Here is a 24,161-nt window from a genome sequence, read left to right on the forward strand (position 1 = left end):
AGCGAATCAACCCCTAAAACATCTTTACTGTGATACATATTATGTCAATACACAGCCCTATGTAAGTGCTTGTAGGCATCTTATGTATTAATGTATTGTTACTGGAACCCAGTTAGGCTTCCCAAATGTGCATCATAATTACAGCCCACCTTCATGGACTGGGGAGTTGGTGATTTGGTAGGGTGGTGATCATCCAACATCCTGACAATACTAACACTTGTCACTGAATGCAAATGCAAATATTCACAGTACTACACCAAAATCATGTAGAAAGCCTTTCCTGGACTGGTGTATTTTTGTGCGTTTGTGGCACATACATTTTGCATATATTTGTATATGTTGATAGAACTGAAGTTTAGGTCACATATTTAGAACATACATTATTTGACTAAATAAATAACTCTTCAAGAAGGACTTGTTGGAATCAACTTAAACTTCATATTTAAAGTTTGTATAAAGTATAAAGTTTGCTTGCTTATGTTCCTATGGATAAATTTAGGTGTTACTTTGACTTGGTGGTCATGGTCTAGATGGTGGGCAATTCATTAAAATGACTATCCTGCTTCCAGTCTCTCACCAAGAGGTACACTAGCCCAATGTTGCCTCTGAAAACCTTTTTACAGGGCAGTGAGGAAACACTTTTGCACCCTCTTGTGGCCACATGACTAAACATATCTAATCACGTCATATACATAATTGTCACACACTAATATTTTATAGCACCACCTTTAGCTTTGATTGAGGCACGCATTTACAGGGTCATTGTTTCGATAAGCTTCTGCAATGTCACAAGATTTATTTCAAGATCTTGCATTGATAATGGTAGAGTCTGACCACTGCACAAAGCCTTCTCCAGCACATCCCTAAGATTCTTAATGGGGTTAAGGTCTGTACTCTGTGGTGGCCAAACAACGTGTGAAAATGATGATTTGCTTAGTTAAATCCAGGTGGAGACTTTTTATGCACTTTTGAATTAAATAGCTTACTACATATTTGGTACATCAAGCTACTTAAATAGTGAACAGTACAGTGCCCAGAGCAGTAATACAGGTAACACAGGTGCTGCTGGTACTGTAGAGAACATGCTGCTCTACTCAGGGCTGATAAACAGGGCTGGTAAGTAAGAGGCAGCCCAAGGGCACGCTGAGCTGCGGCTGAGTGACGCATTGCGTATGACGTCTCCAGCCGGCTCCCCGCACTCTCTCGCTCGCTCTCTTTATCGCCTCCTTTAACTGAAGCTCGGCCTCCTCTCCTGCGCTCCTTCCTCCTCCGCTCCGCTGCCATGGCGAACGTCGTGGATACTAAACTATACGACATCCTCGGCGTGTCTCCTACAGCCACGGAGAACGAGCTGAAGAAGGTACGGCCCGTTTTTTAAAGCGTTTAAAGCGGCCTGGGGTCTCTGGCTGCCTCCGGACTCCGCTGGGGATGTTGTTAGCTAGCTAGCTAGTTTGGTAGATAGCTAGCATGCTAAGCTAACGTAATATAACCTATAGCGTTAGCTAGCTGGCCTAGCCTGCCTGCTGCGATTTAGTCGGCCGCCATATTGGAGGAGTCACCCATGCGCCCCCAGTGAATTTATTAGTTCTGAGTTAAATACACCTACGTTATTGTAATCACAACTCTACCATTTGTACCCCCTTTCTCAAGGTTTGATTTGATACAAACGGCAGGTATGTAGTAATAATACAGGATGCTGTCACACATTATAAATATGTGCTTTATATGCTGAAATACTTTGTGTTATGCTCTTTAACAAAGACAGACATATGGTATGGCATATAAATAAGTGTATACATGAATTAGTGTGATATTTATATATACAAAACACACAAACCTTAAACCAAACCGTGTGAAAAAAATGGTAAAAACGGGTAGAGTTGTGATTATTATAGGTGTATTTGATACACCTTACTCGGTACAAATAAATGCATGGTTGACCCCTCCAATATGGCCGCCGACCGATGCGCGATTTATGTATACATCTCTATGACTAGCTAGCGCATTACCTGTGAAGCTAGCCGGCTAACGCTAGCTAACTAGCTGTGTAACTAAGCTAGCTAAGCTTCTAACCACACAGTCTCATGTGGCCCTGAAACGCCGTTTCGTTTTAATTCATGCTAAGCTAAAACATTTCCTTTATGTACACTGATGTATTTATAGGTAACTAGCTTAGCTGAGGATGTCCACAGTCAGCTTCACTGTCTCCCAGCCCTGACAAAAGATGCTGATGAGCCCGGCTAGCATGAAGAGCATCACAGAGAGAAAGAAAGAGGCAGGCGACGGTCGAAACTGGCTCTACTTAGCACTAGCAGCTATCTAACTTAGCTAGCTAACTAGCTAACTAAATGTGGTGAATAAATGGGACAAATGTCCAACCAATGGCCTACCAGTGATCTAGGCCTGCTTGCCAGACTGGCTTACTTAAGGCTAATTCAGGGGTTTAATACAAATAGAGTGTGACACAAACGCTGCTAAATATACGGGGGTTATCTATCCTAGCTAGCTAGCTCCCTCGTGGATCTGCAGTGGAGAAAAATAGCTACAAGTCATTGTCTTTCATTTTGTCAATACTGGTGTAACAATAATGTCCTCACAAAGCAAAAGGCAGCTAGCTAAAATATGAAAGGCCTTATAGAAACTAGTCACATTTCTAAAACAGCTTATTTTTAAGTCATTGTGTATAGGTAACTAGTTAGCTACTAAAACAGACACTACTAGGGTAACTAGTTAAATAAGCTACAAGTTTAATCAAGGGTGGGGGGTGCGGTTCAGACGCAATAGATGCAGTAGAGAATTTATTTGGCTATAAGAATAGAAGTATTGTGTTATGTTTACAGTAACAGTGTTCTATCACATTCGATCATGGTGCTGCAATTTTTTAATCCATAAAAGCGCAGACTCCTTTCTGAGTATTGATACCAATTTCATAATTGAATCAGATGCATTCAATTCAGCCCATTCATCTTTATTTCTTATTGTGGGCACATAACTGTACTTATTTCTAAAATTAAAATCATGGTGTAACATAAATGACACAACAATAATTTAATAATTACTATTGTTAGCATTTTGTTCTTGAAATCAGGTCAGAACCAGTAGTATGGAAAGTAAAACATTAATTTAAGCATTTGAATGGCTAACCCAGCACACCTAAATTCTGTAAATAAGTTCAGATGTACCAACACAGATTCACACACTATTCTGTGATGCTCTCAGGATGTTAAGTATATGTCACTTAGGGACTCCGTGAATTAAAATGATGAACAGAGTGCTTTAAGGAACTTTATACAGATTTTAAAGGACCTGTGACGCACGTCACCATGGGTTCTTTTGGGTTTATTATCAAACACTAATGCTTATTTCAGCTAAATATCTAAAATATGTCTTTTACATATTTATAATCCTATTAGGTGGCTGCTTTACAGAAATGATTTTACATTCATTACAAACATTACAGATTGTACAAAAGTGATGAAAAAACAGTAACAATATCAAAACAGTATACAGCAGTTTTACCGACCTGGCACTAAATGTTATACTGTAATTACAGGCATATCGCAAATTGGCAAAAGAATACCACCCTGATAAGAATCCCAACGCAGGAGACAAGGTAAGCTTCAGCCATTGACACAAAACTTTTATGAACAAATAAATAAACGCTTTCATGCTAAAAGTCGCTTCTGTTTGATCAGTTTAAGGAAATCAGCTTTGCATATGAGGTGCTAACTAATCCAGAGAAGAAGGATCTGTACGATCGCTATGGAGAGCAGGGCTTGCGTGAGGGTGGCGGTGGAGGAGCCGGAATGGAGGACATCTTTTCACACATCTTTGGTGGAGGTCTGTTTGGCTTCATGGGCGGTCAGAGCAGCAGAAGCCGAAATGGGGGCCGGAAGAGAGGAGAGGATATGGTGCATCCACTGAAGTAAGTTAATTGATGCTGCTGTATAACATTTGTCTAGATATTGTCTTTTAGTTTTAATTAATTGACACAAATATTATTATTAGTAGTAGTAGTAGTATATAGTCATGAGCATCACAGTGAACACTCTTTCTCACACTTTGTACCAGTTAAGATGATTTATGTCTCATTCACAAACTGTTCTTAAGAGGAAATGTCTTCTTAAAACCCTCTTAAGGAGTTTCTACAAAGATTCTGATTCACCAGTGTTTTCTTTTTTGGGATATGTTTAGTTGACAAGGACAATGAGACTTAGGACTTTTCTTATGAACAATCTTAAATAAATTGTTGTTGGTGGAAGATATTGATGAATGAGAACCACTGAAATGCCTTTGGGGAAACTGGGCTTAGAAAAGTTATGGTTAAAGTTATATTGAACCCTGCCACAAATGTTTCTATATATCAGAACTTTGTGCTTCAAGATAACAAAATGCATTACTATTTGATAAGTCCTGATTTATTAACATAACATTTATGACATACTGGGCCTTAGTTGTACAGAGACATTTTTAAATTGTCTTGAGGGCTTAAGAGATCAGCTGTGTATGTTACTTATCTTTGATCTAGTGATGCTTGAGTCTAAAGGTATCTGGACACCTGGGAGTCATAAAGCAAAACTGATTATTTTTATTCATGTCTGGCAGGGTGTCTTTAGAAGATCTTTACAATGGCAAAACTACTAAACTACAGCTCAGCAAGAATGTCCTGTGTAGTGCCTGCAATGGGTAAGTATATATTTTTTTTGATTGGATGTGATTGGATGTGAACGTTCCCTGCAGGATCGTTTGATCATCTGTGAAAAGCTTAGATGTTGTTATACTGGCTGACATTGTGTGTGCTGAAGTTAAATTACCTCACCTGATTTGAATTGTTGTATAATGCATTCTCAGCAGCAAGCTGAAGCATTCTCTATTGGAAACCCATTTAGATTATATATGAAAAAAATGGTCCATCTGTTAGGTTTGCACCCAGGTAAGGGTGTTAACATCAGTCAAAACAGAACAAGTTAACATATTTGGTATAGTTGGTCCATACCGAACAAGGCAGGTAAAAAAAATCCCTGAATGTGTTGGGGCAGGAAAATACAAAATCATCCTGAACAGTCGTGTTCCAGAATCCCGATCAAGGCAATGGACGAAAGTGCACTTAAGCTAATTGCTTGGTGTTTTTAAAGTAATTGTCTGTAAAATTCTGTGCCAATGTCACACAAATTGTCTGTCCCTCTCAGTCAGGGTGGTAAGACTGGGGCAGTTCAGAAGTGTACCACATGCAGAGGAAGGGGCATGCGGATCATGATTAGACAGCTGGCTCCTGGCATGGTCCAACAGATGCAGACAGTGTGCAGTGATTGCAGCGGAGAGGGTGAGTGTCTGTTAAATGTGATGAGCAGATCTTTTTGTATTCCAGCTTCTACAGTTCCTTCTGTGCTGTGCTCAGAAATCATCACTGATTGATTGTGGTGGTTCTGGCGTTTTAGGTCATGTTGTTTAATATTCTGTCTGCAGGGGAGGTGATCAGTGAGAGGGACCGCTGCAAACAATGCGAGGGCCGCAAGGTGATTAAGGAGATGAAGGTTTTGGAGGTTCATGTGGATAAAGGAATGAAACATGGTCAGAAGATCACATTCAGTGGAGAAGCAGACCAATCCCCTAACACTGAACCTGGAGATATTATACTGGTGCTGCAGGAGAAGGAGCATGAGGTAGTGCATCTCACACACCTGTTATTTAATCCATTGTGTGCATACAGAAATCTTAATTTTCTCCAATATTGCTAAATTTGTTAAAGTGCATACAATTTTGGATTTTGTATGTACTTGACAATAATCAAACAAAAGGCAACAAAGTTAGTTGCACATTGTGTAACACCACAGGAAATACCACTTTGTGCCCAGTGTATTACTATTACATACTATGGGGCCTTAAACATTAAATCATACTGTTTACAAAAAAATGACATTTGCATATTTATTATGTATATTTTTAATCAATTTCTTCAATTTAAAAGGATCGCAGGATCCATCAGTATTGTTTAAAAACACAGCATGAGTTTGACAGACTTATTGTCAAGACTTTTCTCAAGAAAAAAAAAATTGATATTGGTGAAGTAGGCATTTGACCTAAATGGAGGGCAGAGAGGCATAGCAAGATCCTCTGGAACAATTTGGTGATTTGCCAGATGATTTACCACTGCACCATTGAGGATACTTTGCTTAATCTTCTCCGGTGTTGTTGGCCTGCCAATGTTCCCAGAGTTCTAAATTTGTAGATAATGGCTCTGGCTGTGGGTTTGTGATGCTGTAGGACTTAAATGTTTTGTGACTAGAGCTGCATATAAAAAAATACATTTCAATATATTTATTTGCAGTAATCCTGCAATATAAGAAAAAAACAGGAATGTCTTACACAATTTCTTTTTTTCCCACAAAATTTAATGATATTAATAGTGTACTCCTTGTATCCAAGACTGGCATACAATAAATCACATTGGCCAGATATTAGCTGCCTTTGCTTGATCTGTCATGCAAACCAAGAACTTTACTGTGACTTATGACATTGCATATCCTTTAATGTTAATATTTCACATGTGCACATTGCAGTGACATTGCTGAAATGTTATATTTTGCAGCCATATTTGTAACCCTTAAATCTAGATCTAAATCTGTTTTTTCCTATTGACTTCTGGCTTTTCTTTTGATCTTGGTGCAAAATGCCTGTCAAAACTTCAATATGAAATGAATAATTAAATAATCCAAAAGTGCTGACTGTGTATACGCTTGGCTATGTTCAATGAGCTGAATCTCATTATTTGTTAAAGTACTTGAAAGGACAGTTACTTTTTTGCTTGTAGATGATTTGCGTATTGATTTAAAAGATGAAAACCTATTTTCTAGGACAAATGCACAATAATGGAGAAAATCAAAAGGAGTAAATACTAAATAACAGTACATTTTAGAGAGAGAATATGATGATTTTCTGTATGTGTAGGAGTTTCGCCGTGATGGTAATGATCTACACATGAGCCAGACCATTGGCCTGGTGGAGGCGCTCTGCGGCTTTCAGCTAACTCTTACACACCTTGACGGCCGACACCTGCTCATTAAGTACCCTGCCGGCAAAGTCATAGAGCCAGGTGGGTGTGTGTACTGTGTGTGAGATTTCCTTGTTTGTTCTGTTGAAGCTCTGTCTTATTTGTTTTCAGCAGAGATTTTTACTTGAGTTTATAAAGTTTAACTAAGCAAATATATGGTTCTTTTTCTCAGTCAGAAATAAAGAAGAATTAAATTGAAGTCACAATAGTTTTAATTGCTTTTAGAGAGTTGTTCTATTCTAGGTTTGGGCTTAATCTTGGCCTGTGAAATTGGTTAAATGTTGATGTAGAAAGTGAGCAAGTGTCAAAATGTGGTTGGGTATCTGCTGTTTTAGGTTCTACTAGAGTTGTCCGTGGTGAGGGAATGCCCCAGTACAGAAACCCGTTTGAGAAAGGAGATCTCTACATCAAGTTTGATGTGCGGTTCCCAGATAATGGCTGGATCAGCACAGAGAAACTTACGGTAAGTGTTAACTTCAGAAAAGTTCTTATAAAAACATCTAGTTCTAAACAAGACATCTTGAGAAAAATACAAACTTAAAATAACACACATTTGGGCACCAAACGGTCCAGTGTGCTAAGCGCTGCCATTATGATCAAGAGATTGCCGGTTCAAATCCTGTTCATGTAGCTTGCCGTTAGCTACCGGAGCCCTGAGAGAGCACAATTGGCCTTGCACTATTTTGGTTGGTAGATGGTATGCTCTCCCCTCATCACTCCATAGGGTGATGTTGATTAGTACAAGGCATCTGTGAGCTGATGTATCGGAACTGATTCGCTGCGCTTTCCTCAGAGCGCACTGTGATTCTACTCTGTGATGCTGCATAAGCAGCAGTTCAAAAAGAGGCAATGGCTGACTTTACATGTATCAGAGGAGGCATGTGCAAGTCTTCACCCTTCTGGTATTGGGGCATCACTAGTGATGGGGGGTGTCCTAATGAGTGGGTTAAGTAATTGGCCTTGTAAATTGGGAAGAAATAAAATTTTAGAAATAAAATTATATATAATTTTTTTAAAAATTACACACATTAGACGTAGGGACATGCATATGAATTAGACATATAATTACACACAGTATGGATAAAAGTATTGGGATACCTACACATTAGCCCAACAGGACCTTTTTTATTATTTCTCGTTATTAATCCATAGTCATTATTTTGGAGTTGGTCCCGCTTTGCAGCTTTAATAGCAGGTTTGGAATTCTGCAGTTATTAAGTCAACAGAGCATTGGAAACTTACCTGCACTGTGCTTCTTAGCTCTCGTACACACACTCTATAACTATATGTATAGAGCTATAAGTATCTGTAGCATAGATACATATCACTCTTAAACTACGAGTTGCTGTGGTTCCTTAATTCTTTCATTTTTAAGTAATTTGACTAATGGCGGAATATCTAAAAGATATTTGATGGCGGAATATCTAAAGAAGGGGACATTTTACCAATTTAATTTGTTGCAACGGTGGCCTCCTAGAGTTCTTTGCTCCACCCCTTCAGGTGCTGGATGTTATACACCTATGGCAATGAGGCTAAATGAAACACCAGTGTGTCCAAGTACTATTGCTTATGTAATGTATATACATATAGATAGATAGTCAGGCAGATATACAGCTAGACTGATGGATTAAGAACTGTTTGAATATTTTTATAGGAGTTGGAAGATCTGTTACCATCACGTGAGGAGGTGCCAGTCATCTCAGCTGATACAGAAGAGGTGGACCTGCAGGAGTTTGACATGAGTCAGGGCTCGTCTGGAAGTCACCGACGCGAGGCTTATAACGACAGCTCGGATGAGGAAGGGGGTCCACACGGCCCGGGAGTGCAGTGCGCTCACCAGTAAAGTCCCACACGTCCACAGTGTTTTTCCTGGGAAAACTCTTGATTCTTGATTCCATTTGAGTTGGACAAACTCTTGAACCCCCAAATCATTGATTGCACAGTGTAGTGACCACCCATTCACATCTGCTAAGACTGGACGTTAAAATAGAAAAACAACCTTGCAGGCAGAACACATCCACTAATATTTTAAATTGATGACAGGAGGAGAAAAGTAGAGGCAGAATGAGAAGAGTATTTTATTTCATGTCGCATTTGTCATTGTAGACTTTTACATACTGTATACATGTTGACTGAAACTTGAAATATTAGGGGGGGGGGGGACTGACTTTGTGTATAGGATTTAAGTTATGATTGGTATATACACACGTACACACATACACACAACAGTGCACAGACATGTACACACACACAGAATTGTGAAAAAGACTGCATTATGTCTGAATGGAGACAGAGACAGTGATGTTACCACTGTGGAAGTATCAATAAAACATTTAAACTTGTGTCTAAAGCAGTCATTCTGCTCGTGTTTTTTCTATAAATATCAAGGATTGATATTTTTTTTCCATATGTGCTGTTTCATAATTTGTCTGGGGAGCAGAAACCTGCCACTATTGCTAAGATGGTTTATCGGCATTAGTTATATTAACGCAACATTTTAGGACCTTTCCTTAATTATGTTGCATCTAATAATTAGATAACTGCAGAACATCAATAATTAGTAACTGAAGATCAGCAATTTGCCACTAATCCATTTAATGTGTTTACATGAACTTTTGGTAATGAGAGTGTCGGGCATATTTTTTTGCTTGGCAACCAAACCAAAATTCTGACACTCTAGGATGCGTTCTTAGATTAAGGGAAAGATTTTGAAAGGATATTTTCCTTTTAAGTTAAAGACTAGACTTATTTGGCTGTGAATCTACCCCTTTGAGTCACAATCTGAACATACATCAGCTGCTAGATGATAAAGTTTTAACATCTCTCAGGTGCTGTGTTGAATATCACTTGCTTGTTTCTGGTACCAAGGTCTGTTTTCACACATTCACAGTCTGAGAAGTCCTGTTTAGAGTTCACATGGACTGAGAAATAATATTACTAAACTAAAATTCAGCTCTCTATCAGATTTCTTAATCTGGCTTCTAGATTTTAATCTGCTTTTAGAAATCAGAGTATGCTGTTTACATGACTACTTGAATGATCAGATAACTCCAGTAATCTGATTATAAACGGATTTTAAGTGTATGTAAACATCTCTTGATTATATGAGGCAGCCTGGCTTTGTGTACAACAGCCATCTTCCATGAAACTTACCATCTCGGAGAAGCCCAGGGGAGGCAGTAGAGGGCAGTAGAACTTCCACATTGTTAATAAGACATAAAGAGGGAAAATGTGAATGTGAACTGCCCTAATGTGGGACACGAGCTTCATTTAGTGCAGGTCTTCCTTAAATAAATAAGTCAACAAAACTGGGGTAACACAAGCTGTGCAGGCCTATGATCAAAATCAGACGGCTGTTTAAATGTCCGATCTTAGCTTAGAGTGTCGAAATCTTTAAATATGATTCGTTTAGCAATGCAAAAATGCCCCACATAAACCCAATAAACCATTAAAGCCTTAAAGCCCATCTTCTGTGTTGGCCAAGTGCTGAGCTGCGGGTGCTAGCAGTTCCTTAAATCCAGCAGTATTCCTGCAAACACAGGCAACACAAAAGGATCAAATGTGTTAATGTATAATTTAACACACATGCTAAAATGTTCTCCATCTGCTCTACAGCTCTTTCTAACTGTAGACTGCATCTGAAGTTCTGTGTGTTAGCTACCTTTCTCTTCTCGACTGCAGGATGTAGGAGCGCTCTCTGCGCAGCTGCTGCAGTTTCTCTCTCACCAGGATCTTCTGGTGCTGCTCATCTTCCTGCAGTGAGAACACACCACACAGTCAGATTGATTGGGTTTGAGTGTGGAAATATAATTAGAAGAATTACACAATATGTGAGTATTGTACCTGCTGTAGAGTACTGGTCAGGTGTCTGAATGTATCCTCTTGAGTCAAGCCCAGCATGTCTTCATCTGACTTCCTGTTCTGGATGATTGACAGCCGCTCTTGAACCTGTGGGCAGCCAAGTATGGATTAATACTCACTCAAAATCTAAGAAAAAAAAATCTAACAATACAATGTCTCTGATATATCAAATATGGATCCTTATACAGGAAAAACACCTGAATCAAATATGGATTTGAAAAAACAAAAAACATTCCCATTCCCAAACCTTTTACCATTCAATTCTTACCTTAGAATTCAGATGTCAGAGCTGGGAATTACCTTATACCGTTGGCAGTGTTACAATCAAACATTCAGATACAGTAATTGTAGACTTGTTTAAAATACTTCCAAATTTCCAAACAATAAGCTAAAGGTGATGGATTTTTACCACAACTGGAGTTTATCAGTGTTTTACAACAAATCCAACAAACATATCACCAGGTTATAACTGTAACATTTGTCCCAGGTCAGCATTGTTAGCGATACCAGTTGATAAGCTGATAACAATGCATTATGCAGTATTTTTGTTATACAAACAAAATAGGAAAATGTTCACAGATAGAAGTTGGACAGTACTAAGTGTACAATGATTTAATGACAGAAAAAGATAGATGTGATAATAAACTGTGTAATTATACTGCTTTTACTACTGTTAACAGACAAACCAAGTCTCCCTGAAGCTGCGGGAGTCTCCCGCATTTCGGTAGTGGCTCCCTGATGCCCGAGAGTCACATATAATCTCCCGGAATTCAGAACAAGTGCACAGGAGACTATCTAATCGCGTGTGGGAAGGAGAGAGAGAAAACAGAGAGGGTTCTGGGGGTGTTGGATGGGGTAACCTCCCTGAAATCACCTTTTGCAACTTGGGATGTCTGTGTTAATGTACAGTGCAGCTATCTTGGATTCTAAACACAGGGTTGTGAGGCTCCACTGCCTATCTGTGTAAGAAATACTGTATGATTTGTGAGGGCATTCCATTTGAAATGCCCTATGTTGAAATAAAAAAAGTTTGACATCCAAGTTCAAATGGACCACAGAACAAACCATATGATAATCGACTATAATACTTGCTCTATAATATTACAGGATAGAGTCTCCATTGTCTTCCCACATGTGGTGTTCTGCTGTTGTAGTCTATCAACCTTGTACATATTTTTCATTCTGGTAGACTTTTCTGTTGACTAAAATGGTATGGAGTGGTTATCAGAGTTACTGTAGCTTTTGTCAGCTCCAAACAGTGCTTTCACATGGACAAGACTTCAACAATGTGCAACCTGCTGTATACATTTTTGTACATGTTATATATACTGCCTGGCCAAAAAAACAAATCTAATATTTCGTTGGACTGCCTTTAGCTTTGATTGCTGCACACATTCGCGGTGGCATTGTTTCAATAAGCTTCTGCAGTGTCACAAGATTTATTTCAACCCAGTGTTGCATTAATTTTTCACCAAGATCTTCCAGCAGCATTGATGATGGTAGAGTCTGACCACTGCACAAAGTCCCAAAGAATCTCAATGAGGTTAAGGTCTGGACTCTGTGTTGGAGAATCCATGTGTGAAAATGATGATCTCATGCTCCCTGAACCACTCTTTCACAATTCCAGAACCATGATGGAATAACCTGGTCTACATTCAGTATATTTAGGTAGTCAGCTGACCTCTTTCTTTCAGCACATACTGTTGCTGAACCTAGACCTGACCAACTGCAGCAACCCCATATCATTTACTTACTTAAATTATCGTTTGCTTAGTTTTTTTTTGGCCAGACAGACTCAAAGTAGTGCACTATATAGTGAATAGTTGTAGGCACAGCATTATTAATCAAATTGAACTATACAAATGTTCAGTCATTTAAAAAATATATATGCTAAAAAAATGTGAGATTGATTTCTTTTTAATAACCTAATTACTTATGTAGTATTATAATATCTCATAAAATGTATTTGTGTGTGTGTGAGTGAATGAATGTACTGTATTTTTGTGTGTATTAGCTGGATTTGTTCTCACTCTGAGGAGTTGTCTGTCTCTGTCTCTCTGCCACCGTCTCTCTGCTCTCCTCTGGATGTGGACGAGGCTGCGCATGGTAGCCTCACGCTGGAGCTGCTGCTCCTCACACACATCCACACGCACCTCTTCCAGCTTTTCCTCACACACTTCTTGACCTCCACACACCAGCTCAGACTCCTGCTCCTTACCCATTGCCTCCATTCCTACTGCCTCAGATGTGTGTGTTTTTGGGGCAGTGGCCTGTGGCTCCACTGTGTCCTCTGTGCTCTCAGTTGGGTGTGTGGTGTGTTCATCTGCTTCACTGTTCTGACACTCAGTGTCCTGTTTAAAGAAAATGAATATTACATAGATCTTACAGACGCAGGACTTTAAAAGTTCTTGGAGCATTTGTTCATAGTATGTGTGTCTTCAAGGCAAGCTTTTAAAATGGTAGCATTGTGTGGACAAGCATTGTCCTGTTGGAATAGTGAACTGTGTAGTGTGTATTCAGAAAAGGGCCACTGGTTGGAGGACATTACTGACATAACACTGGGCTGTCAAAGTGCCTGAAATAAAGTCCAAAGGTGGCCCCACCAGTGGTCTTACCTTACCTAAATGCACACTCCAATGCACTATTCCAACTGCTGCTGTTTCAGGATGCTATTTGACATGCTATCTGCAGAAACTGCTGCTGTTTCAGGATGCTCTTTGACATGCTATCTGCAGAAATATATATAATATATACAGTACCAGTCAAAAGTTTGGACACACCATAAATTCAGTGTTTTTTCATTACTTTAAAATGTCCTGCAATTAATAATAAAGTAACCCAAACTATAAAGAAAAACATATATAATTATTTAGTAAACAAAAGGTGTTAAACAAACCAGAATATGTTTTATATTTTAGATCCTTTAAAATTGTTTAGATAACAGCCTTGCACATCTTGGCTGGATTTTCTCAGTCAGCTCAGAGGTAGAGTCACCTGGAATGGCTTTTAGTTAACAGCTGTACTGAACTTAGAGGTAGAGTTCAGTGAATAGCTCTATTTGAGTAATGTTTTAAACCATATTATCGCAAGAACTAGTCAACTAAAGAAAAAAGTAAAGAAAAAATACACTAGGAAATGAAAGTCAGCCAATTTAATAGAAATTCAAGAACTTTGAAAGTTATTTACAGTTACCAGCATCAGAAACCTTAAGTTAACAGCACCCCAGATAACAGCAGCCAAATGCTTCACAGAGTATTTTGGTTTGTTTAACACTTTTAAGTTACTTCATGATTCCTTATGTGTTTCTCAATAGTCTGGATGACTTCTGGTTGAATTCATTTACATGTAGACAATGTTAGGAAATAAGACTTTGAATTAGATGATGTGTGCAAACTTGATTATTATTTACATTGCAAACAATCTCTGATAGATTGAAATTGACTGAAGATGTAAAAACATTGTTCACCATGCTGGAGTGGGACTGGTCCAGTGGAGCCTGTATGTGTGTGTGCTCCTCTGCAGTCAGTGTGTCTTCAGGATGTTCAGTAAGTGCTTGTTCATGTTCTGTGCTTGTTCTGTTCTCAGGATGTGTGTGGCTCTGCTCTTCATTAGGGGTATTTATGGAGTCTCCATGGGGCTGCTGTGTGCTGATTTGAGTGTGTGAATCTGTAGATATCTCTGCTGGTTCTTCTTCTGGTAGAGCAGCACTCATTTCCTGTAGTATGTAGAAGAGCATTAGAACAGGATACGACAGCTTAGAAACTATAAATATATTTTTAAATAATATATCAGAAAGTATATTAACACCTTATAGCAACATATGCTGCTTATCAACATCTTTTCTATGGATGTCAATGCATCTTTTAACAAGACAATGCAAAATAACGCACTGCACACATTGCAGAGGCAAGACTATTAAAGAAGAGGGTATGGACACTGCAGTCTTGACCTGTCTCTAGTAGAAATTGTGTGATTAATTTTGTATTTCTATCCTTGGTGCTAAAGCATATTTTGAGTGTTATAAAAAGGAATAGCTACATTACAAAGTATAAAATAAAACACTTTACTATCACAACCTGTTGTTATGTGTTGCAGGCCTGACATGCAGGGATGGGTGTATATTAATAAATAAATTAAGTTGAACAGACAAAACAACAAATATTTGGGTCCCTATTATCTGCAGAGAAATAAGAGTCAAAATAAATGTAAAAATACTTTTTTTAGCTTGTTTTTGTTTTTACTCGTATTACCTTACTTTTTTTTACGATTTGTAGCATACGTTACAAATGAATACAAATGAGTACAATGACAATTTCAGTTACAACTTGAAATGACTCACTCAAATTACAATTACACATTACGCTATTACACATTACGCATTAAGCTATTTTAGTATTTCCCCCCTGTGCATATGCTAATTTTGTGTGCAAAGTGTGTATTTATGTACCTGCTCTTTGCTCACAGCATCAGTTGGTTTGCTCCAGGCCAGTGTGATCAGTGAGCCCTGCTTTTCTATAAACATCTCCACCTTTCTCTCTTCTTCTCCTCCTTCAGTCTTCTCTTTTCTTTTCTCATCTCTCCTCTCAACTGCTTCCTCTCTCTTCTTCTTCTCTTGTCCATCTCTTTCTTCTTCCTTTCCTAACTCTCTCATCTGCACTGCTCCCTCTGTCTCTCTCTCTGTTTCTACTCGGCATTCTTCCTCTTCTCCTGCCCTCCTTTCTGTGCTCTCCTCATTTCTGTGTTTTCTGGTGCCCAGGATCTCTAGATATGGAGCATCTTCGGGGACGAGAACAACGCCACAGCCTGGAAACACAAAACATACACACAGCAAATACATACAGACCACATTATTTTCAGAATAACTTTGTGTGTAATACTATGTGGTTAATATGTATTGAGTTATTGACTAATGACCAAGGACAGATGTGAGTATAGCCTAAACCTATAATAAAAAAATAAAAGCCAATTTATACTTCTGTCTCAAACCTACACTGTAGCCATTGCGTACCCTACATGTAGCCGTGTGCCCTAACGCCCAACGCAGACAGCAGCAGCTGTGATTGGTCCACTGAGCCTTGTGTTCCCACCCACACATTCCTGGAGAGTGACGCGGAGTCACGGTCACACGAATGCAGAAGTATAAACACGCACAGCTGGGTTGACAACACAATGGCTAGATGCAGAAGTATAAATCAGCCTTAATAGTGATCAGATATACAAATCCATCATAGTTATATATAGATTATAATATGCACTACGTTGAGAAGATGATTGAGTTCGTTATTTAAAATTCTGTAGGCTTATAGAACTGCAGCTGGATCTTTCTGTGGTTTACCACTGCAGTGGGCCTGATTCTCGCTCTCTGATGGATTGCGCTGTCTCTGCTCAGTCCTCTCACCATCCTGCCAACAGTACAGAAAAAGCATAAGTTAACCACCCTTTCAGCCATACTGAGAGTTGCTACACATCTAAACATTTGTACAGTTGTGGTCAAACGCTTACATAAATATCATGGAGGCCTATCTAAAATAGATAATGCATTCTGGAGAAAATTATATAGTTAGATGAGAAATGATGATTGAATTGTTTGGCCACATTGACCAGAGGTAGGCTTGGAGGACTGTACCAACTGTTAAGCATGGTGGGGGGAGCATCATGCTCTGGGTTGTTTTGATGCCAGTGAAATTGTTGCATAAAGTGAATGTAATTATGTAGAATGAGGACTACCTCTGAATTATTTTGTATAATCCCAAACCATAAGATAGATTGGACAATGACCCTAAACAAACATCTAAGGTGGTTAAGAATGGAAAAAGAAGGCAAACATGAAGCTGGTGGAATATCCAATCCAAACCCAACAGTTTCAATAATCAATCAACTTTTCCAGAAACTTATTGATGGCCACCAAAAAGTAAATGTAAACTACAGACCACAACTGTAGCATACTAGTAATTACAGCACTGACATCTCAAACCCTTTAAATATAGGAACACACTTTTAGTACTAAACATAATTTACATCAATTTCCTAAAATAAATAACTATACAGTAGTCTTCTCTTTATGATTAATAACTTACACTTAAATAAACATTTATAACATTTTGTAAAATATCTTATGTACATATGTAAAATATCTTGTTTTTTGTGATCAGTCTATTTACTGGTTAAAAGTAACTCACTGGTAAAGTGAAGTTATATGCTGTGGCTCTGTCTCTGGAGGTGTCTGGCTGTAGGAGCTCATACAGGTTGTTCATCTTAGGGAAATGAAGCTCACTCTCATATCTGTGCAGCAGAGCTGCAACACCACTGGCATCCTGGAAGTAGTGAACTTACACTGTCACATTCTTTACATTTCATATTCTGCTTTATAGATATTTAGTGTGTGTGTGTAAATTACCATGGCTGGAAGAGAGCGCAGTATGGTCCAGGTTTCTTCTTCATGTGCCAGTGAGAGCTGGGTGAGTAGGTGAATGGCACAGTCTGGCCAGGACGCTCCCTGCAGTGATTCGTTTATCTCTCTCAGGCTTAACACACAGCTCTGCCTCAGAGACACAGCAGATCTTTCTGGGGCCTCTGAAACACATACACACATACACACCTAATTTATGTGACACACTTATATGACTTACCTCAATAATATACACAGCTAGATTGCCACTAATCGTATAAAACAATATTCAACTGCACTGATTTTGAAATGATAGTTATATGATAAGTGGTCTATTATAACCAATTATAATAAAAATATGCAAATATATTAAAAATTAAAACAAGAATTTAGTTTGATTTAGAGCAATGTTTCATCCAAATACTTCTTACATTATCTGTCAAAAATGTACTGTCCAGGGAAAGATTTCTACTACATATTGGAGCATTGATGTGAAAATATGATTGCAAATGTATTGGATGGAGCACTATCATTCCAGTGAGAACAGTTGCATTGCTCTACAGTTCAAAGCTAGCGGGCTTTATCCTCCTCTAGCCCACGCCTGGCATTAATCATGGTGCACAGAATTATGTTTATATGCTCTAAAGAGTCGTATTCTGTTGGCAATACTTCTCTACATGGACTAGATAGGTTGTGTTTATTTGCATAGCGGTGTCAGTAATGTATAAAATTTAAAGGAGATTAATTCATTTATTAGAAAAGTATTCTCAAACATGGAACTGTTGTTCTAAAAGACTGTGTGTAGTCCCTGTCTATGTGAGTGTATGTAAGTGTGTATATGTGTGTGTATGTGTGGGGTTTGTTTTGTTAACTCACTGTAAGCTGGTGGCAGTGTGTGGCTCTGGCCCTGCAGCTCATCCAGGGAAAGTGTGTGTAGAATCTCCAGGAGGCTCTTTCTCTCCTGTTCCTGACACAGCACCAAACACTGTAGTGCAACCTGCTGAAAAACGGCAAGTACGAGAATTAATTAGACGTTATAGTATACTTTATAGAATTTAGACTGTATAGTACAGAAAGTAACTATATATTGACATATCAGAGTTTTGCAATACTGCATACATATTCAAAAACAGTTTACATAGTGCAGTATTAATTTTCACTTAGTATTTTATTGGCAAAGACTAGTGGAAGACAGCGGTTTATTTTGTGTTGTGTTTAAACCCAGACCACTAGATGGCAGTATTGTACTTGGACAGATTCACGTTAAAAAGGTACTTTATTTGGATTGTCAATTAAAGATGCATTGTAGATGCTGACCCAACACTCAACTAGCATTCAACTTAATATTTATTAAATATAACTGAACTCTTAGCTAATATAAATGATTTTCTATGGAATTTAACCGTGCTTACCCTATCCTAAACCCTAAAACCTAATCCTAACCTTAACATTGATCTAAAACTTAATTCTAACCCTAAATGTTAGGGAACACATTTATGCAAAATAATTACATTACATTTAACAAAGAATTCAGCCAAATTTAATGTACATTTAGCTAAATGTTTTATGAAGCTGTTTTGCTTACAGTATCACAATATATATTACAATGTATTGAATAATTCCTGTATTACAGTATGTATAATATTACCAGGGTCTTGCAAATATACAGAAATAGTAAACAGAGGGAATGGACTGTGTGAGAACCTGTTGTGTGCAGCCCGCTGCTCTCCAATCCTGTTGGAATATCCTGGTTGGACCTTGTTTTTCCTGAAGCCAAAATTTAAGCAGTTTTTGACTCACAGCTCCTCTAGTATATGGCCTGGAAAATATAATTTGGATCAATATGGGTTTTATTGAGGCATTTCGTTATGTCCATTGAAATGAACAGAAAATAACTAAACGAAAAGCATTTATATAAAATGCTTAATAAAGTCTTTATATCTGTACATCAATCAGCCAAAACTTTAAAACCACCTGACTAATATTCTCCCATTAAAAGCATAAAACCTCCAAAGGGTCTGAGGTGTCCTGTATTAACAGCCCACTTCAGTTTCTGAATCAGTTTCTCTGATTTTGCTATTTATAGGTATATATGAACATTGTTGTTTTATTCTATAAACTACAGACAACATTTTTCCCAAATTACAATAATAAATATTGTCATTTAGAGCATTTATTTGCAAAAAATGAGAAATGGCTGAAATAACAAAAAAGATGCAGAGCTTTCAGGCCTCAAATAATGCAAATAAAACAAGTTCATATTCATAAAGTTTTAAGAGTTCAGAAATCAATTTTTGGTGGAATAACCCTGGTTTTTAATCACAGTTTTCATGCATCTTGGCATGTTCTCCTCCATCAGTCTTACACACTGCTTTTAAATAAATGTATGCCACTCCTGGTGCAAAAATTCAAGAGGTTCAGCTTAATGTGTGTGTGTCCAGTTAACTCACCACTTGTCCCAGTATTGTTTGGAGGCCAGCAGTGCTGTTTGGGAGTGAAGCTCTCGCTCTGCTCTCCTCACAGCAACACACAACCGCAAATAGATCTCCCTCAGGACTGAATTGTCCACCCTGCAGATACAGCAGCACACAACACAACAATAGCACACAAAGCTACACCGCTATTAATCAATGTGAGCATGATTGACGAGTGACCTGTGGAGCAGCACTGTGAGAGAAGCTCTCTCCTCCTGATATTCAGACTCCAGTTCTGAAAGAAACACTGCAGCTGACCACGCCTGTTCCTTTGGTTTCGATGACCATGCCTGATCCCTGGGTTTAACTGCTTCACCACAGGCCTGTAGGACCACCTCATCCGTGTTCCTGCCAATGAGGAATCAAAGTTGGAGGCGGATCTCTGGTTTAAACAGCTGTAGTATTGCATTTACTGGTCACTTTATTTGAAAACTCTTTGGTGTAAGTGAATGTAGTACATCTCTTGGTCATTACTGATGTTTGGCGATAACATATGTGCTACAGATGCTATCCATTACCCTCAGAAAGTGGTCAATGGGTTTAAGTGTATCAATTTTTTTAAAAATATATAGGGGGGGTGTGAGATATTCAAAAACACAAAATTCAAATCCTTATGGCAAAAATTCTATCTTTATGATTTATATGAATACCTGTAAAAGCGGAGAGCACCAGGCAGGTCACACAGATAGAGCAAGTCCTTCTCTTTCAAAGCTTCCTCTGCTGCTTCACCCAGCTCACACACACAGTTTACCTGCTCCTGGGATGGCATTGATGCCCACCATACAACACCTGTTAATACATCATAGTAAAGGTGCTAAAAAGGTTTTTTTGAACCAAAGGTTCTTCCCTACTCTTCTTTATATTTTGTGTATTTATCTTGATATCTATTTTATACTATTTTATTTTATTTTACCTTTATATTTATCTATTTTAACAATTGCTCTTTTAAGTGTAACTGGACCGTGAGAATACAATTTCGTTCCACCTCATGTACCACATGTGGTGTGAATAACAATAACAAGTGCTCTTGAATCCTTGAATCCTTAAATGACGCCAGAGAAAAACTATTTTTCCTCCAATAATGAAGCATTTTCTTATGAAGACAGTTGTAAAAACATTTAAATTGGTAAAGAACCTCAACATCCATTTCTAACATTTAAAAGTTGTTCATACATTTCTTTAACAAAAAATATAATTTGGTATTACTTATAGCTGATGTCTATAACCTTTGGGTTTGAGGGCCCTGTCTGGTGAGAATGGGTAATTGCACCATGCATGCGGAAGAATCAATTTAAACTGGGCGGGTGTGATGCGGTCTCCTTTCAGCTACTGAAGTCTGAGTTTCCCCGTCTGAAGGCTCTATTGCTCCACCAGCTGCTCGCATTCAGTAAAACTGAGCCGGATCCTCTTTTAGAGGCTGTACAAGAGACGTAAGTACGTAAAGACGCGTGATGTGGCCAGAAGAACTCCCACGAAAAGTGACCCGACACCCCAGTTTTTAGAATGAATATATTGTTTCAGCACACTGGTACCATTAAACACAATATTTTGTCCCGTCTCCACTCTGCTTTCAGTTTAAAAACAAAATAATACAGACTGCCACTTTAAAGTACTCTTTGCAGTAATTTAAAAATAGTAGTGTGTGTTTGAGCAGTGCATAACGAAATATTGACATTTATATTGATTGCATCCATACAATCTAGATTTCTATATATAAATCATATATTTAAAGCTAGGTTATATACATATATAAAATCCTGACCACACTTATGCTCATATCGCTGAATGCAATCTAATACTCATAGCATTGCTCCAAAATCTTATAGAAGACCTTTCCTGCACAGTAGAAACAGTTACTCCAACAAAAGCGGGCTTAATACTCACCATGCTCATCCTGCAGCATCTCTCTATAAAGCCGCTCTTTGATGATGTCGTATTTACACTGCAGCAGTAGAAGAACATCTGAAGAAGTTGGTCTCCTCCAGCCCAGTGGTCTAGCAGCAACATAACCATGCGGCAGAGATGGCAGAACACTCCATACACCATCAAGTATAAGCCTGGACACGAACAGCTTTATAAGAATTTTACACATAAATATGATTATAAAATATCATGCAGGTTCTTATACATGTGTGTGTGTTTTTTTGACCTCATGTAAAGTCTCCTGCCCTTGCCCAGAAGACTCCTCATACCCCTCTGCTTTGTTTTTTTCTGAAACACATGAACACACTCAATATTCTCAGTAACCTCCAATTAAACCCACTTGCATTTTTTTGTGATTTACTGAGCACTTTATTATAAACACTACACAAATACTAGACAGGGCTTCCATTTGCTCACAAAACAGTCCCAGGTTTTCATGGCATAAATTTCACAAGATTCTGGAAACATTCATTAAAGATTTTGGTCCATGTTAACATGACATGCTATAAATTATGAGGTCTACCACATTCCTAATGTATTCTATTGAATTCAGATCCAGTAACTTATTATCATATTCAAGAAAACTATTTGAGACCACAGTAGATGAAAAAAACTGTGGATATGCAGGGCAAATATGGTCAGCAAAAAAACTTAAACAGGCTGTGGCATTTAAGCCATGACTGATTAGTATTGAAGGTCCTAAGTGTTCCAAAAAAACATTTCTTACACCATTAAACAGCCTTTACCAACCAGGCAGGTTAGATAAAGATAGTCATGCTTTTGGCACCAAACTCTGACCCTATCATCTGTGTGTCTCAGCAGAAAGAATCATAAGACCAGGCTATGTTTCTTCAGTTTTAAACTGTCCAGTATTCATGTCCCACTGCAGCCTCAACTTTCTGTCCTTGGGATGCTTTTTTGTTCACCAGAATGTATATAAGTTACAGTAGCCTTTGTGTCATCTCCTACAAGTTTTCCTTATTACACCATTCTGAGAGAACGGTAGAGACTAGGGATGTTTGAAAAACCCAGGAGATCTGCAGTTTTAGAAAGAATCAAGTACCTAAAGCTCCTGTCTCATATTTCCATGATTGGCTAATTAGGTACAGGTGTTCTTAATAAAATGCTCAGTGTAGCTACATGTAAACTTTATAGACAAATGCCACTTAAATGGGTTAGAGAGCTTATTCATATCTGAATTCAATCATAGATTAAGCAGTGAATGCAAACCATATTTATTAACGTCTTCGTTAATGAAGGACTATCTTAATGAAGGTTCCTACCTGACCTGGTTTCTCACGCTTGCTGTTTAAGTTCTGGAGAAGAGGTTGTGACTTTAATTCAGCTGAAGTGCTGATTCTGCCAGACTTTAACATCTGCAGCTCCCAGTACAGCTGCAGGAAAAAATAAATAAATAAATAAATAAATAAATAAATAAATATTCAGATTCTCAAATATACACAGAAAGACTATTTAGATATGGCCATGAATATAGATTGGTTCAAGATCTGTTTATTAGGCAGACAAGATTATTTAACTAAAGTGTTAATTATACTTTATTAAGTGAATCGTTAAATAAATCATTTTAAGAAAAAAAGATATATACCTGTTCCCTGCTGTCTCGCTCCCTCTCCATCACCATCAGAACATGTAAAACCAGTCTGCCAGAACAGGGCCGTCCTGCATTCTGTGCACTGACCTTTACACAAATCACACAACATGTCAGTCTCTCTCGCTCTCTTTCTCTCATCTTAAAATGGAATCATCATTATAAACATGGTTTATGTAAGTGATTATGGTATTACAGTGAAAGGATACGTTTATTAGGGTAATATCTTTATACAACTGAAAGTAGAGTCTAGCAAATATAGGTTGTCTAAGCTGGAGTTCCATAAATGCTTGATTAATGATAAATAATCAAGAAAGAAAGAAGGGCTGCAATCTGGCAGACACAATCTGGACTTGCTGTGTGTGGATGAGCATTATCTTGCTGAAATATGCCAGTTAGAAAACTTGTCATGAGTGGCAACATATGTAGCCACAAGATGTCCTGCACATTTCACTGAGCTGTTATTGTCCTTCATCTCACTACTAGGGGTGACTGACTGTTCTACGTGATGGCTCCCCAGATCATTACACCAGCTGTTTATATGAAGTTTATATTTTTCACAAAATAACTAAATGTCTCAGTTTTAATGTCTGATATGTGTTTTATGTTGTATTATGAATAAAATATAAGTTGCAAATTATTGCTTTCTATTTTTTAAATTAATGTTTAATAAAAGTGCCCCAATTTTTTTGGAATAGGGATTTTACACAGTACTGCACAAATCTTAAAGAACTAATGAAACTGAATTTAGCTTGTAGAAATTACAGATACAATATAATACATCACACAATCACTGAAGGGTCAGACCTCTTTTTATTCCACTCTTTCATAACTCCATAAATGAATCCAGTTCCA

General features: G+C 38.1%; 2 protein-coding genes across 2 annotated transcripts; one reads left to right on the forward strand and one right to left on the reverse strand.

Annotated features, from left to right (window-relative positions):
* The first annotated feature begins 1,176 nt into the window (after positions 1 to 1,176).
* On the forward strand, positions 1,177 to 9,401 carry dnaja2b (DnaJ heat shock protein family (Hsp40) member A2b). Its single transcript, XM_007244067.4, has 9 exons — positions 1,177 to 1,360; positions 3,554 to 3,613; positions 3,696 to 3,925; positions 4,606 to 4,686; positions 5,190 to 5,323; positions 5,467 to 5,663; positions 6,949 to 7,093; positions 7,387 to 7,514; positions 8,706 to 9,401. Exons 1-9 carry the CDS (start codon positions 1,283 to 1,285, stop codon positions 8,892 to 8,894), a joined length of 1,242 nt encoding a protein of 413 aa, XP_007244129.1. The 5' UTR covers positions 1,177 to 1,282; the 3' UTR covers positions 8,895 to 9,401.
* On the reverse strand, positions 9,194 to 23,088 carry LOC103044401 (uncharacterized). The gene is made up of 17 exons (XM_022679971.2): positions 22,981 to 23,088; positions 21,924 to 21,985; positions 21,659 to 21,831; positions 20,425 to 20,563; positions 19,955 to 20,122; positions 19,751 to 19,870; positions 19,005 to 19,119; positions 18,177 to 18,300; positions 17,310 to 17,485; positions 17,092 to 17,226; positions 16,248 to 16,314; positions 15,360 to 15,715; positions 14,379 to 14,627; positions 12,943 to 13,263; positions 10,895 to 10,999; positions 10,713 to 10,804; positions 9,194 to 10,580 (listed from the first exon to the last, which is right to left on the reverse strand). Exons 1-17 carry the CDS (start codon positions 23,071 to 23,073, stop codon positions 10,508 to 10,510), a joined length of 2,568 nt encoding a protein of 855 aa, XP_022535692.2. The 5' UTR covers positions 23,074 to 23,088; the 3' UTR covers positions 9,194 to 10,507.
* Positions 23,089 to 24,161: the final 1,073 nt, after the last annotated feature.

Source organism: Astyanax mexicanus, chromosome 9 (genome assembly GCF_023375975.1).
Source record: "Astyanax mexicanus isolate ESR-SI-001 chromosome 9, AstMex3_surface, whole genome shotgun sequence".
In the NCBI taxonomy this organism is placed as follows: Eukaryota; Metazoa; Chordata; class Actinopteri; order Characiformes; family Acestrorhamphidae; genus Astyanax; species Astyanax mexicanus.

Bases quoted from the DNA above. Each gene is read 5' to 3' on its own strand.
- LOC103044401 (XM_022679971.2), bottom strand. From the start codon at position 23,073: ATGTTAAAGTCTGGCAGAATCAGCACTTCAGCTGAATTAAAGTCACAA. The intron at 20,564-21,658 runs GTGAGTATTAAG...ATGTATTAACAG, and splicing joins GATGCTGCAGGATGAGCATG to GTGTTGTATGGTGGGCATCA. The intron at 19,871-19,954 runs GTCACTCGTCAA...CTGTATCTGCAG, and splicing joins CTCACAGTGCTGCTCCACAG to GGTGGACAATTCAGTCCTGA.
- dnaja2b (XM_007244067.4), top strand. From the start codon at position 1,283: ATGGCGAACGTCGTGGATACTAAACTATACGACATCCTCGGCGTGTCT. The intron at 3,926-4,605 runs GTAAGTTAATTG...CATGTCTGGCAG, and splicing joins GATATGGTGCATCCACTGAA to GGTGTCTTTAGAAGATCTTT. The intron at 5,324-5,466 runs GTGAGTGTCTGT...TTCTGTCTGCAG, and splicing joins CAGTGATTGCAGCGGAGAGG to GGGAGGTGATCAGTGAGAGG.